This window comes from Leuresthes tenuis, unplaced genomic scaffold, assembly GCF_036924035.1.
Source record: "Leuresthes tenuis unplaced genomic scaffold, fLeuTen1.0.hap1 SCAF_2, whole genome shotgun sequence".
Classification (NCBI taxonomy): Eukaryota; Metazoa; Chordata; class Actinopteri; order Atheriniformes; family Atherinopsidae; genus Leuresthes; species Leuresthes tenuis.
The window spans coordinates 18,108,594-18,123,828 of NW_027325356.1; the positions used below are offsets into that span (position 1 = coordinate 18,108,594).

Below are 15,235 nucleotides of genomic sequence, written 5' to 3' on the forward strand. Positions count from 1 at the left end.
TAATATCCAAAGAGCTGTGAATCAAGAGTCTAATGTATGTATATCTCCTACTATTTTAAGCATCCAATCTTCTTGCTTAGTGAGACAAAGATTTGTAGTTTTGCAGAGGTTGCCTCTGACAAAAACTACAGTATGTGTTTTGAGCAATTATTTGTTCATAGAGCTACAGCTGTTCTAGCGATGGATTTAGCAGATGACTGTGTGGCCTTTATGAGAAACTTAGTAGCTTGACCCAGAAACCTTAAGTGGTGCTTACTGACTTCAAATAGGTCGGTGGGCTGACTACCAACGGCAAAGCGGGAGTTTTAGATTAGAACCAAGAAATGCAGCTTTCATATTTTACTTTATAAGCTCATTTCCAAAAGAGGTGGCTGTAAAATGTAAACAAAAAGATAGATCAATAATTTCCAAATAATATAAATCTGATAATTTCATTGAAAAAAAAGCACAGACAACTTAGTGGCCATGTTTTTTTGACCTCATGACCCTTAACCCTGTACAAGCAAACATGGAATGTGATCATACTCATATGTCATGAGTTTGACAAATTCAAAGTAAGAAAAGAACAGTTTTGTGAATTGCAGTCTAATTAGTTCAAGCCTAAAAGACAATTAAGCTTGTGAACTGAATTAAGTTAAAACATTTCAACTCGATGAATCAGTGAGAGCAAATAATAGAGCTTACTGAGAGCAAATATAAGGTTTTCTCTGAAAATGTGTCATAAACAAGGTACTTAAACTCCATAGGTCACTTCTTAACAATAATGAAGATATTCTTTGATCCTTATTATCTTCAATTATTCTTTTTGATAGTCTCTTACAATCTTGATAGACGTCTTTCTCTGTAAATTCCACAAAACGTAGTGGAGTGGGCAAGCAAATCAGAGAGCCGAGACTTTCAATTCTGTGAGCACAAAGCTCAGAATATTTTTGACTAAAAAGTCATTTGTTTAGTGTTTGACAGCTGAACATACTCATTGATTTCCAAACAATATAAAGTTTGTCATGTCTGTTCAACGCTGGGCCATTTACAACTTAAGACAGATAATGGCAACTGGCCCGATACCAATGACTGAGGAAAGCACATCTCTTTGAGCACAGGAAAAGAAAGAGTTCATTTCCCTTTTTCACAGATGTTCTGTGCCTGCATGATCTGCATACCACTCTCAACAGCAGATACAGTTGAATAGAAACATACGGAAGAGTCCAAAATTGTTGGCAAAATGTTTCGCTAAAAGGCAGCATGCAACAGAAGTCAGTATGACTATGTAAAATAGGGCAAGTGGAGTGGCTTTGAAGGCTACACTGAAAATACAAGCACCAACTGGAGAATGTGCTGGATGGTTTCAATGCTAAAAATGCCAAATAAAAAAGGAGAAGAAAAATGTCATGACTTTGCAAGATGGCAGAGTGATGATATGAACTAAATGAGTAAAATGTGTATCGATGGAAACTTGGAAGAGGAAGAATATTCCAGTATGGTAATGTTGCAAGACACACTGCCAAAGTCACCTAAGAAAGTCTGAACAAGACAAAAAGATCAAAACTATGACCTGGCCAATCAACACCTTTAGAATATTCCAGAAGTAGAAAGGGGAGCAAGAGCAACACAACACCTCCAGCAAAGAGCAGCTGAAGAAAACTGAAAACATAACCTGCTCTTGTGCAACATGTGTATCCACCATGCTGAGGAGGACTGAGTAACCTGTGTCACCAAATAACAGCAATAAAATAGACGATTAGTCTTTAATTTGGTATAACTGTTCAACTTAAAATCACTTTTTTTTTTTAGGTTGGCTGTTGGTGACAGCAGAGTTGTGGTTCCTGTTAAGTATTTGCAGTTTGTACTTGTGTGTGAGGGGTGTGGTGTTTCTCTGCTCCTGATTGCATCAGCCTACACACCTGCCTCTTGTTACCTCATCGAGCTTCAGTACTTAAGCTTTGTTCTTTTGGGTTGTTTTTTTTTTCTCGTCCCTCCTCCACTCTGACTGTCTTTGCCAATGTTGCACAAAAGTGCCTGGTACCTAATAGGTTCTCTTACCCAGCCAGCTACATTCAATCTGTAGTCTTCTGCTCTGCTCAGCCCACTCTTATCTGCTTATTCAGCCTTCATTTGCCTGCCACACTTCATCTCCAGGCTGTTCTGCATATCTACATGGTCCCCTCTGTAATGCAAGGTATCACCAGCACACCATCATCCCCTCCCTAAATTCTGACAGTAAAACTCAGCCATTACTAGTCTCTGTTCTGCCTTCATGTTGTCAGATCCACTATTCTACTCTTAATGCAACACTATGCTTTTGCCTTTAGTGTGGCATGTTATTTTAAACAAAATGGTATAGAGAAAAAAATTGCAACCTTCGTATGTAGTTTCTATCAAGACAAAGATTCAAACAAGGCCACTTCAGTACAGTTCGATATTTTTCTTTAATCCCTCTTATTCTTTAGGTGTATGTTTTGAATCAATATTCATTTGGAGGAGACATCATTGGCAGTGATGGCTAATGAGAGCCTCTTCACAATCCCCTTTCAGTTCGATTTCACTGTACAAAGACTCAAGGCACACTGTCCTGAAGCTGACCAACATGCTTTAGCCTCTTCCATCCATTTTCTATGCATGCTTAATCTAACGCAGGGAGCTGAAGAGAACGGGGAGAGCATGCAAGCTCCACAAAAAAAAGGCCTATATTTGAACCAGGAACCGTGTTGCGGTGAGGCTACGGTGCTAACCACCACTAGTTGAGCCCACTTCTATACAAAAGTAATGTACTGAGCAAAAAAAAAACATTGTTTTGGCTATTTTTTTCATCTTTTTATGTCAACATGTAGAAATGTAATCTTTTTCCGAGGTCCATCCATCCATTTCTTACAATTCAAATTACATTCAGTTATTTCCTTATCTATCTTTTTTAAACTTTTCAGGCAACTCCCCTGATGTTGTGCGCCCAATCGTGTCAGAGGGCTGGTTGACAACTTCCTTGAAATATCATTACAAACCACTTGTTTTTCGCCCTTTTTGGGACATCATGAAATTTAAGATATTGAAAAAAAATGTTATTTAAGAAAACTATCTGGCTCTCGTCATACCTTTCTCCCAACTGTTTTTCACCCCTATTTATTTTACAGCAAAATGCAGACTTGCAACTTTGCATGTCCTGCAGCCTTTTAGATTCCAGGAGGAATTTCAGACCATTCTTTCGAACAGAACTGCTTCAGTTCAGCCATGGTATTCGAATTCTTGGTGTGAAGGAGTTAGGCTCCTGACATGATCCCAGTGTTTTCTCGCTGTTTCTGTTTTTCCCCTCCTGTCTTGTCATCTGTGGTACTCTGTGGCCCTTTCTTTGTTTGTGTGTTCTGTTCTGTTTAGATGTGGTTGTGGCCACTCCCTCCTGCTCCTGAGCAACCTAATCATCCTTAGCTTACTTACTCATCCATATCACATTAACACCTACAGCATATTAACCCCAGCTCCCCAGTGTTCACCAAATTGTTTAGTTGTAGCTAGAAATTCTAAGGAAACTTTCTTATTTTGGTTGGTTCCTTGAGATTTTACACAGTGACAATCACTTTTCCTCTGGTTTTCTATCATACAGCTGCCAGCTTTTCCTTAATTCAGCCAAACTCTTTTCTAAGGCAGTCACTGTGTTCCTCGGAGCTCTCCCTCATCTCCAAGACCCTGCTTGCCCCACTCCCCGCTGTTCACCCTGCTCAGCCTGAGTCCACACGCCACTTCTGAGCTCACTTCAAAATACATTTGTATTTGCAGAACACTTTTTAACATTTCCTAGACATTTCCTTGCACTAGAATAGATTTTGTTAGAGGATTATCAACAGAACAGCAGTTTGAAGGTTATCTTTATTGGATTAGGGTCGAGCTTCTGACTGGCGTATTCTTGGTGTGTAGCAGATTAGCAGTAGGTTGTTGTACGATTGCACCACCTACAGCTGGTGGATAGCCTCCATAGCTTGTCTTTGGAATGCCATGATCAATCCATCCTTCCATTTTCTAAAACCGCTTAGTCCAATTCAGAGTTGCCAGGGGGCTAGAGCCTATCCCAGCTGGCATTGGCCAAAAGGTAGGGTACATCCTGGATGGGTCACCAATCCGCTGCAGGGCCAACATGGAGACAAACATGACAAAAAGAAACATGCACACTGAGAATGACATAATAGACTTGGATATTCATTTTCTGTGTGCTGCCCAGGACCAGAGGCAGCGAAACATCACAAATCATCATGCTTCCTCTGTATTTCCATTTTTCAAATTCTTATTTCGTGTCAGTATGCAGTGACATGTAGTAATGTGTGTTCTCCTCAAGCATATTAATTTGAGTTTACTTAGTTTAATTTGTACAAAACAAAACCAAAAACGTCTCACTTGTGCATAGGAGTATCATTGAGTTCTTTGGCAGCCATGAACACCATGCACCTTGCAAATCACGACCCTTTTCAGTTAAGTATGTTAAACTGAACTGTATTGTATTTTTTATGGAACTGCAGAGTATCTGATCATGTTTTAGGACAAATTTTATGCATACAGATCATTGAAAATGACTGATTTGCACATTTTGTGGTATATTGTGAAACAAGAACACTGTTCTTTTACAATAATTTACTTTTCCACAGCTCAACTGAAATCTATCCAGACAAACAGTTCCTGTTTTGTCATTTCCTCCACGTTCCCACACATCTAAGCTTGGTTCAATTTACAAAACAGTTGGTATGATACTCATCTGCAACTATTTAACCCATTTTTATTTGTTTATTCTATATTTCCCCGTGTGACACATTCATTTTTCAATCATATTCAAGAAAATATATCTCTACAGCTTCATAAAGCACAAGAACAGACTTCAGTTGCACTGAAAGAAAGATTTTCACGAAGGACACTGTAAAAGATGCCTCAGTGGACAGAATAAATGGTGTCACAGGACCCTATGAAACCCTGTGAACATACTCGCACAAACAAGCAGAAATACCGTCAAATGTGAGCTTCAATACCCGTAAGGACTTTGGCTGACAATACATTCCACAGCCTCTGACCCTTAACAGCACAACTAAAGTTGGGGCAACTGAATAACAGCATACCTCATCCCAACCTTTACACCATATTGAATGTAAACCCGCATTGAGTCTGAAATCAAACCCATCAGACACTCCACCTTTTTCTTTACCCAAAGGTAGAATGCCCACTATGTGATGTTCCAGCTCACACAAGGCTTTCAGTGACTTGTGTCAAATATAAGGAAGAAAAAAAAAATAGATACTAAAATCAGGCATACTTTCCAGATCTCAGCATCAATAATCTGAAACAGGGAGTATTTATTTGCTCTGAGGCACACAGTGAAATAGTGGAACACCTTGCTGAATCATTTAAAAGTGGGACTTTTAGACTCAGCTGAAGTTTCAGGTAGTGACTTTTTAGTCTGTTTTTTGTGGCCTTCGTGCATAGAGAAGCATGAGTAGACAGTGTTAGAAATGAAAGGACATCACAAATGGCTTTCCAAACTGCTTTTTTCAACTGGATCTTTTCAAATTTATTTCTACAATGATTATAAATATTTTCGAATATATTTTAAAAGAACACACCAGTGGGGAACATGTAGAGGAAAACCTACAATCTTGAACACATAACTGACAGCGAGTGACTTCTTAACATTGAGCCACATTTAATTTCAGAGTAACAGGTTCCCATGATCCCTAACCCCAGAAGGTGTTTCCATATTCCCGTCCTTTACAATAAAAGTAAAACATTGAAAATGCAGCAGACCTGCCGTGCCTTTGTTGCTTGAGAGCTTCCTGTCAGGCTCAACATGGTGACCTCAAAATGAAAATAAGATAAACCTTGCCTTTACGGTTGTATTATATTGAGATTTTTTTCATTTCATTTCTTTTCTTCTTCTTTTTTTTTGTATTTGTTTTAAGAATTAATAACCAAGATTGATGTCAACCGCATGACGATGCACAGATCACTGCACTGAGATCTGAGTTTTGCTGCTTCGAGTAGGTCATCATTGATTCTAGTTCCATGTTACCCCGTATGAATACGAAACTAAGGTTAGGTCAGGTGTCTTGCAGGGAAGTGGACAGGTAGAGTGAATCTTAGACAGGGATGTGACTCAGTTGGTGTGGGTAAATACAGGACATCTAACACATTATCTCCCGGTGTGTAGTTGGATTGCAACAGAGCTCGGAATAGCTGGGCGCACGCAGACCATCACGCTCTGCATTCTTTAGCCGGGGACTAATTTTCAGTCCTCCACTTGGGTCTGGGTAAACAGCACCGCCCCGAAGGTTGTTTGTTTTAAGTGTGGAACGATCCATCGCACAGCGCCGGGCTCGATTGACACTGTCTGCTGATCTGCTACTGCGGATTGCTCAGAATAACAAGGCTGCTCGCTAATTCCCGTCTATCGGGGCTTTCGCCGAAACACCGAGAGAGTAGGGTCCAAAAAAATCAAACAGGGCAGGCAAGAACGCCGCGCCGCCGTGGTCCGCACCCCAGAATGGCTTCGGGAGACCTTTACGAGGTAAGATAAAAGCACATCCTCGGCAAACGCTCTGCAATATTGACGAATAATGGAATTAGGAAGTAAAGGGAAGGGCGTCACGTATGTAAAAAGCGGTGTCCTAAGCCCTTTAACAGGCGAAACTAACCCCTCTCAAGCTTTTCGCAGACGAGGTTGGTTAATTTGTGCTCGCACTTTAAGTCGCTTCTGGTATACTTTGACATAATTCTTCGCGAGTGTGGCGAATGAGATGCAATTGAGGGGCTGAACTCCTCAGTCTGTCGCCGAGTTGAAAGTCGTGGTAAAGTGACAGCAGCGCGGAGCGGACGGGTATGGTGAATTGCTACAGGCGGAGTGATGGGTTTTTCAAGGTGCGCAGACACGCCAAAAAGATATTTTGTCATCGCAGCCTTTACAGCTGTTGAAGTGTTTGTTTGTTTGTTTGTTTTGTTCTTTCTTCTTCTTCTGGTTGTTAAGACACCGGTTTATTTTTGTTTATCGAGCGGTGGAAACAAGTCTGAGTGCGTCTGCCATTGGCCGATGCGTGCATTTGTGAAAATGTGACTCCCACCGTGTTGGGTGTAAAAGTTGCCGAAACGGGTGGCAGGAAGGTCACGCTGCCCTCGTGCGCAACATCACTCTGAGAGAACCGGTACCAGAAAGCCTGGTCCCCACGTCGGCTTTATCTGATCAGCCACTTAGTTTCATTAGCTTTTTTTAAAATTTATTTTATTTCTTTTTTTTCTTTTTTTTTCTTGTTGTCATATGTTTTAGGTCAGAGAGATGGAGGGTCTTTGAGTGTCAGTGTTGACATAACAAATATGCTTAAGTCGATCGTGTGTTTCTTTTTTTTTTTGTGCGTTTTTTGTCCGTTATATGTCACACACAGTTGTAAACGTGCAACAGAAAAAAAAGTCCATCTCAGAAGAAACTCGAGGTTCTTCTGCATGTTCGTGGAGATAACATTATCTGCTCATGGCACTGACAAAAAAAAAAAATCCATGAGTCAAGCAGGACATCAGTTAGAAGACAACAGATTAAATAACTAAAGGGGGGGCACGAAAATTTGTCCTTATACTATTAGTTTCTATAGGGTTAAGACTCCCAAACCGTGTATTTTTGAGTTATTGTTCCTCCTCTGGTAACAATTTGCACAGTTTTCTCAAGACTGAAATAAAAAACACCTCACCTCATACTTACCTTTTTCATTTTCATTTCCTATATATTGCATCAGTTGTAATTCTCTTAGGTTGACCTCTCGCGGTCATCCACTACAACAAAGCAATTTTTTTTTGCATGGCACATTCAGTTCATGATTTAGTTATTACTGTTGCTACGAGGGGGGGACAAAACAGTTGACCTGTTAATCCATGTGTGAATTTTGCTTTGTGTCAGTGACATAGTTCTGAGAGAAGTGGTACTTTTGTTTTTAGGTATGAATCCCACACTGAGCTTGCTTCTTGCGCTGCATAGACTGCAGGTGCGACATGTTCTCTAACACCGTTCCCACTTGTAGACTTGTCTTTGTTGGTTTATCATCATATCATCACGTGTGGCTTCTATTTGGTCGTGGGGTCTGTCACTTTTTCCCCTCAAAGTTAGAACAATCAAACAGATGTATCTGATGGTGAAAACTAGTTTTCCTTGTGATCCAGCAGACTGCACCCGAGAGTGAGTTTGGCCTGTTGCGTGCCAAGGTAAGTTCTCAGTAAAAGAAGCTCATGTTGGCGATTTTACGTTAGCTGTGTTGCTATAAAGATGGAGGAAACTAGCACGGAATTTGAGAAGCAGTCTGAGATTATATTTGAGACAAAAAGGTACAGTCGCAGACTAAGTCCATTCATTGAGTTTTGTCCAAAAAAAAAAAAGAAAAAGAGCAGCTTTCTTACTGTTCAGTGACAACAAATCTGCAAACTTCACTGCTGGTTTGCCACCTGCCAAAGTCAAGCAGCGGACGCCCCACGTACAAGCAAGTCTATGTTGGGCACGGTCAGCCACAGCGGGTCCTTTGCCAGAGACGAAATGCCATCACAGACAAGGGAAATTACAATCATGAAGTTGTTTGTATCTTCTTTTTTTTTTTCATGCGATTAACTCAGTAATTATTCAGAGTTCGTGCAGCATCCAGAGACCACCTCTTCAAAGTCCGTGCAGACGCTGGTTGCCGCTGAAAAGTGGCTGTTTTGTTTGAGGTGAGGGGTTTTTCTAACGGAGGATGGACAGAGGAGCTGTATTTGTCTCTTACAAATTTGCAAGAATAACTAAAAAAAAATTTATTTATTTTTTTTCTCGTTCTCGAAAATCAAAGTTTTGTTTTGAAAAGAAGAAAATATGAAACACGCTCGATAGAATTTGAGCTGCGGCAGTCTGCTACCACAATGATGCAGCACATCGTGCAATTACGTGGTGGTGTTTTCCTCTGCAGAGACACCACTGCTTGCATTTCCTATCTTTTGCTGTGTTTGGGACATTGTTTTGGGCTTAAACTTCTGGGCAAAGGTTCCTAAGACAGCAGTTTATGAGTCAAATTTGCTTTGATTTATGAGTCAAATTTGCTTTGGTTTATGAGTCAAATTTACTTTGTATATTCTGTGGGGCATTAATTGTCAATAAAACTCAGCCTTCACTGTTACTTTGCTTTTTTTTTTTAATCTTATTTCTTTATAGGATATCATAAAGAGCTGCTCTTTACCCTAATGACCTTTTAAACAATTCTGTTTAAAATGCCAGTTGCCAGTGCAGCAATCACATGTTCAACCCGTTAACATACACTTATATCCGAACCAATCGCTGCACACCACCTCGCTCTTGGTTTCTCTTTTGTTGGGAAACTAAACTACCCTGAGGAAGGACTTGAAAATGATTCATGTGTCCAGCCTCGAGTGCCTCAGTGACGTACATTTATTATCCCCACAAGTCCGGAATGGCCCGAGCGTTCCCTCTGTAGCCGCTGGCTGCCCAAATATTTGGATATTTGGGGGCTGAGCGCACCACTTACGCATTGGATTGATCTACCATTAGGAAAACAAGATACTAGAAGATATTAAGCAAAAGAATCGCTACAGCTACCACATATTACTGAAAGGTAGTATGTATTGAAAATGTTCATGTGTGTTCATGTCTGCAAAGTCCCAATTGGTTGGTGTGTGCTGACACGGAAAGCATGAATTCCCCCTAAGAATGACTACTGTTCTACGGTCCTGCAGCGTGGACGTACCCAAATAAAAGGGAGCGGTTCCTCCATCAGTAACAATGGGAAACTTTATCAGGTCAGGAGTGATGGTGACATCCTCAGTAACTGGATACATATAGGATAGGATTGTTGAGTCAGATTAGTGGTGTCCACCTGTCTACCACTTGCTTGGCTGCTGGTCCGTTAGGAGAATTGTTGCCGGATGTCAGTAAATGTGTTTGTCTTCAGTGAACTTTATTTCCAACTTCATGTTGGAACATTAATGTCCTCAAATGATAATAACCACTGTGGTCTTCTTCAGGGATGCGCACAGGCTCTATTCCACACTATGCAATGCTAAATGCATCTTTTAGCCCACCACAGAAACCCCCTTGCGTTTATTTCAGTATATCTTTGGAGCTGCGGAGAAGAATTAAAAAACTTTTGTCTGGTATGAATAAGCTAGGTATGAACTTAACTTAGCCAAAAGAAATGAACAGAAGGCGGAACTTAGCAAATTTACAGACAAAAATTTTAAAACTTAGGATGAGAAAATGCAAAATATGAAACGCAAATAGAAATACTTTTGCAAAACAGCTGGATTCTTATGAGATGATTGCAAGATGATGAGCATGAGAAATCCCATCGAGCTGGGCTCCGAGCTTTCCGTGTTCTGCTGGAAACTGAAAATTCTGGCCAGTAAGGCCCTTATACTGGACAACAATCTAACAAGGAAGTTTCGATTATCGAATCTGGGAGGTTTTGGTTCATTAATCCGACTAGTTGAAGTTTGCTTGTGACTTTGACTCATTTGACGTATCTTTTTGTTTGTTTGTTTGTCTTTTTTTTTCTTCTTAAAGTGCCTGCAGTTTTTTTTTGTTTTTTTTTTAATGGTATCTGCGGAGGACTTCCCAGATGGTTCCGTTAAAGACCCCATCTGGCATGTCAAAATGCAACAAAACATGAAAGTACTTTAAATCTTTTTAAGTGCTGCTGGAACAGTGTGCGATTAAAGGACGGGCAAAACGAGAAATGTGATGTGGTTTATGCGTTACAAGACTCTTGCATGTTCATAGCTGTAATTAATTATTTCCAGTAGAGACAAAAGCAGGTGACTTTAAACAGTATTGCCATTTATATGTGAGGACACACCCGGGGGATTTACAGATTTCTAATTATTTCTCTGCCAAGTTGATGATCTGATAACAAGCCAGCATGTTCTTCAAAAAAGGAGAAGATTGTGACATCAGTCATAGGTTTCAAATAAGATGTTGTTAAACCAGGGTGTTGGCTATTAGCTGTCTTTTCGGTTTATGTGAAGCCCTGGCTGAGGGGGCTATGAAATGTCAAAGCAGTGCCCGCTGGGATGGAGTGAGATCAGCTGAGACCCCGGGTTGGATATTGAAATTCAATACTCTGCTGTCAATCTTCAAGAGTGGGGAAAGTGTTAAATATTTGGCTAGTAATTATATGTCCAAATTCAATATTAAATCCTCAAGGCTGTGTCTTGTGTGTTTTTACGAAAGAGACTGTGAGTTCATCGTCTGACATCTGTTAGAGCTCCGGTTTTCATATTTCGGTCTCAAAGCACAAGAAAGGAAAGCCGGAATCTGAAGACCCACCTTTATTAGGATGTGTGCAAAAAGAATCCTTTTGTTGTAATTTCAGCTTAGTTTAATATCCCCTAGTGTGAAATTCAACGTTCTTGTTTGGGGTGTTGATTTGTATATATGAGCCAAATTAGGTATCAGCTGATTAATATTCAATGATAAAGGTTTGTGTAAATTTGGCGACACCCACAGAAATTTCGTGGCCTGTTTAGCTTATCAAGAATTGCTATTTCAACTATGACTGAATGCGATTTAAGGCCACAGGAACCCCCACTTATGGAGGTCTGTTGCTAGTTAACTTAAAAGTGTCCTCAGCCACACAGATGGTGGAAACTAAATTAAAAAAAAAAAAGGTTAAAATAATGTTAAAACGCCACTGAATGAGTTTATTTAATGAAAAATGGACAGTCCTGGGAGACTTTGTGCCCCTCGTGTGCCTGGATATGCTGACACATATTTATACAAGAAGTAAATAATGTGCTTGGATACGTGGAGTTATTAATATGTGAATACTTTTGCTTTCTATTTAGACTTCAGTAGTCATCTTCTAGGTCAGTAGATCTGAGCTACTATTAGGGGAGCACTTTGAGCCCCTGCACATTCTGCAGGCTTTCATTCTGGCACACAGGCTGGTTAAAACATGGAAGATAAATCCAGTCTTTCGTCACACCCAAAGCTGGATTCAGTCGCAAGACTTGCAGTGCGCAGTCCATTGACCAAATCATTGCATTCCAGAGAGATGTGTGTCAACAATACTTAATTAAGATTTCATTTAGACATTTTTAGATGGCCCCGGGATTAATTTTTTTCAATCCGAACTTGGTGCTTTATACCATTTGTACACCAAAAGTAGCACGTTTAAACAGATTTTTTTTTTAAATACAGGTACAACCGTGAAAACAAGCCGATTAAATCCTTTCCCATCGCTGATTGTGAGTATGTAGTAACTGATCTTTTGTTGAGTAACTACCACGACTCCCCAGGGAACAAGCCTTTAACTATGACAACATGATCGTTTCCGATAAGCACGACTCCGAGATAATTGGACCAGTTTATTATTTTTGGCTGGTCCGTGGATGCCAGCCCTACTCAGTAGGACTGAGAATGAGCTGCCAGCTGTTTTGAAGACCGATTAAATAAATCTTGCTCTTTTTGTCCACGTCGCTATCAGTTTCAGAGTCTCCATATGAGAAGTTCCAGTTGATAAGAGATGGGTTTCTGTGAAAGTAATGTAAGCTGTGCTCACAAATGCAGCCTTAACTGTAGCATCTTCAGTTAACCCGGGTGTTGTGTTCCCGTCGACAATGTTCCGAGCGGGAACTGATAAGTACCTGCATCTGCCGCAGGGTCATTTGATCAGGCGGCTGTTGCATCGATGGATGAATGTCTATGATAGAGAAAATCACTGCACAACATATAGTACTATGTACAGTGCGTGAACTGGTGAATGTGGCTTGTTGTGTAAAAGTTCTTTGAGTGGTCAGCAGGAGCAGTAAAGCACTACATACACAAGGTCTATTGAAGACTTTTACTGGATCTAAGATCTATTTACCCAGGTATTCTCATCTATAAATCGTACAAAGAGAAGAAAAAGTACGCAAAGCTTTGTAAGGACTGCGACTATCCAACCGTCTCGCGCCAGGTTGTCGGGGAACTCAACATTCTTTAGTTTGATTTGCATATAAACAAGAGGTTATGCTTCTATTTGAGGTCATTTGAGGGGGTCATTTGGAATGACCCCCTCAAATGACAGGGAGCAGTTCATCTGCAAGCATTTCACTTTCCTGTGTTGTCTATCAGAGGCAAGGCCTCCAGCTTTTTTGAGGGCAGCTACATTTTCCCGGTGTGAATAGACAATATCTGCCAATATGATCCTTTTTTCAGGTCCGATTGACTTTCATGATGCCATCTGTTTACAGTTGTTCCCGTTTTTGCATTGGTGCTTTGTTGCTGTTGGCAAATTGTGAGAAGGCAATCAATTGTCCGCCTCCCCCATGAATTTTGTTCTTCTTGTGGCTATCAATCATGGCTTTTGATGTGTCATGCTGTAAAAAAAAAAAATCACTGTTTGCTAGAGAATCTCTAACCTGCAAAGATGATTTCATAGATTAAAGAAATCTCCTTTGTTTGGGGCAACGAGTGTGTGCAAAGCACTGCTGTGGTTAATTAAAAGCAGCAATTTGTTGCCAGTATCCCATGGGACACTATTTGGGAACCATTGTAATAGAGCATCAAACATTTGCCTCCATTTGGTTTGAGGCATAGCTATTTTCATGACATGCTTCAAGAAAACCATCAGGTGTAGTATACTTGAAATGTAAAGACTGAAATGGATTTAATTATTTTATCTTCACCATTCTTGCTAGTGATGGTTACATCACATGTCACATTTCCCGTTGTGAAGGTTGAAGCCCCGGTTGTAGCCGCTTCATGTTTAGCCACCCTAAAATGAGGTCATTTGATATCCATCATGGCCCAAAAGAGGAATATTAATGACAGATGTTCATCCTGGAGAAGGTTTCACTTATACAGTAATATCAATATCTGTTTGATTGGCTGGCACAAGATTTTGGGCCGCTACCGTGCATGTTTTAGATGTTTCTTTGCTTCCAACACACCTGGCACTAATCGATGGGTCATTAAAGGACTTGTGCTGAAATTGAAGATGAGCAGATGAGGATTGGTTGAATTTGAATCAGGTGTGTTGGGGCAGTGAAACATCTAAAACATGCAGGGCGGCGGCCCCAAGAACTGGAGTAGAGAAACACAGTATTGTAAATATAATGAGAATACATGGGAATCAGAGACATGGGAATCAGAGCTCAAAACACAGCTGTCTGAAGGCTGTATTGTGGTTCCCCGCTGGTGTCCACTTGCATAGCTCTCTTCCTAATCCATAGCAGATTTCAGTGGGATGAGGCTATATAGAATCCATCCTTCTATCAAACAGACTTCCAGTAACGACGCCTGTCATAAATCCATTATTTTTAACTTTCATTTTCACTTATCTACAAGGAAGTTGTTTGTCCACAACACTCTCTGCTTTTTCCATGCCAAGGGCCTATCAAATACACCAATGACAGCATGGGGAGTACTTTTTCCAGTTCTGCCACATATTTCTAACACTACCACGTCCACCACTAACCAAGTAGCAGTGAGTCACTACAACAGATCAACAAAGCTCTGTTGATCACCAGCTTGTATTGCAAGAACCTCTGGGCTGAGCGTGTTGCGTGTTATGAGTCCTTTATGTTTATCACCGTTCAATGTGAAATTGTTGTGTGCAGTGTAGCCAACCCCTTGTTAACTTGCACTGGAGCTCTTTTTGCCGAAGCAGTGGAAAGCGATGATATGGCGTCTGCTTTTCTGACCTGTTCACATCCCAAAGTTTCAAATGTTGCCATTTAGTCAAAGCCAGCGGTATCTCAGATGTGTGGTATGGCTGAGATGCCGTTGTTGCAGCGAAGGTGCTCGAATATTGACGGCTTGGAAAAAGAAAAAAACGCCATGTCATTCTGGAATGTATTTTTGATGACAAGTAACAAAGTTCACATCACAATGTTGAAAAAAGTAGATAAAGATTCTATAATTCAGGGGCTCAAGGACTAGTCTGGGACAGTCATCGTTTCACATTTTTATTTGTCTATTTTTTACTCTTTTCCTTCTTGGTAAACTTTTCTTTTCAATCGCTGTCTAGTTGAGTGCGAGCACCACAGTTAAAGTTTTGATACCAAAAGCCACTTTTTTAGGTTTAGGAGTTCATGGTCTGGCTAAAATGCACTGCTTCTCAACGTTAGCCCTACATGTTGTACCATGACATAGAAATAGTTTTACACTGTATCTACTGTATGTTGGACGATACTACACTGATTTCAGTTGTTTGTTGGCTACATGCAAACATGTACAATAGCATTATTGCATGTAGCTAGTTACTTCCTTGTCTTG

The 15,235-nt window shown here is 40.4% G+C and overlaps 1 protein-coding gene across 2 annotated transcripts in view; it reads left to right on the forward strand.

The window, feature by feature from the left end:
* Positions 1–6,252: 6,252 nt before the first annotated feature.
* Positions 6,253–15,235, forward strand: part of LOC140301815 (chromodomain Y-like protein 2) — a 34,217-nt gene continuing 25,234 nt past the window's right edge. Inside the window, exon 1 of one of the 2 annotated variants that reach the window (XM_072380438.1) lies at positions 6,253–6,529. In XM_072380438.1, the coding sequence (XP_072236539.1) occupies positions 6,506–6,529 (24 nt within the window). In that variant the 5' untranslated portion in view covers positions 6,253–6,505. Of the gene's footprint in view, positions 6,530–6,648; positions 6,880–15,235 lie in introns of those variants that run through there. The other variant, XM_072380437.1, reaches the window with a different exon arrangement.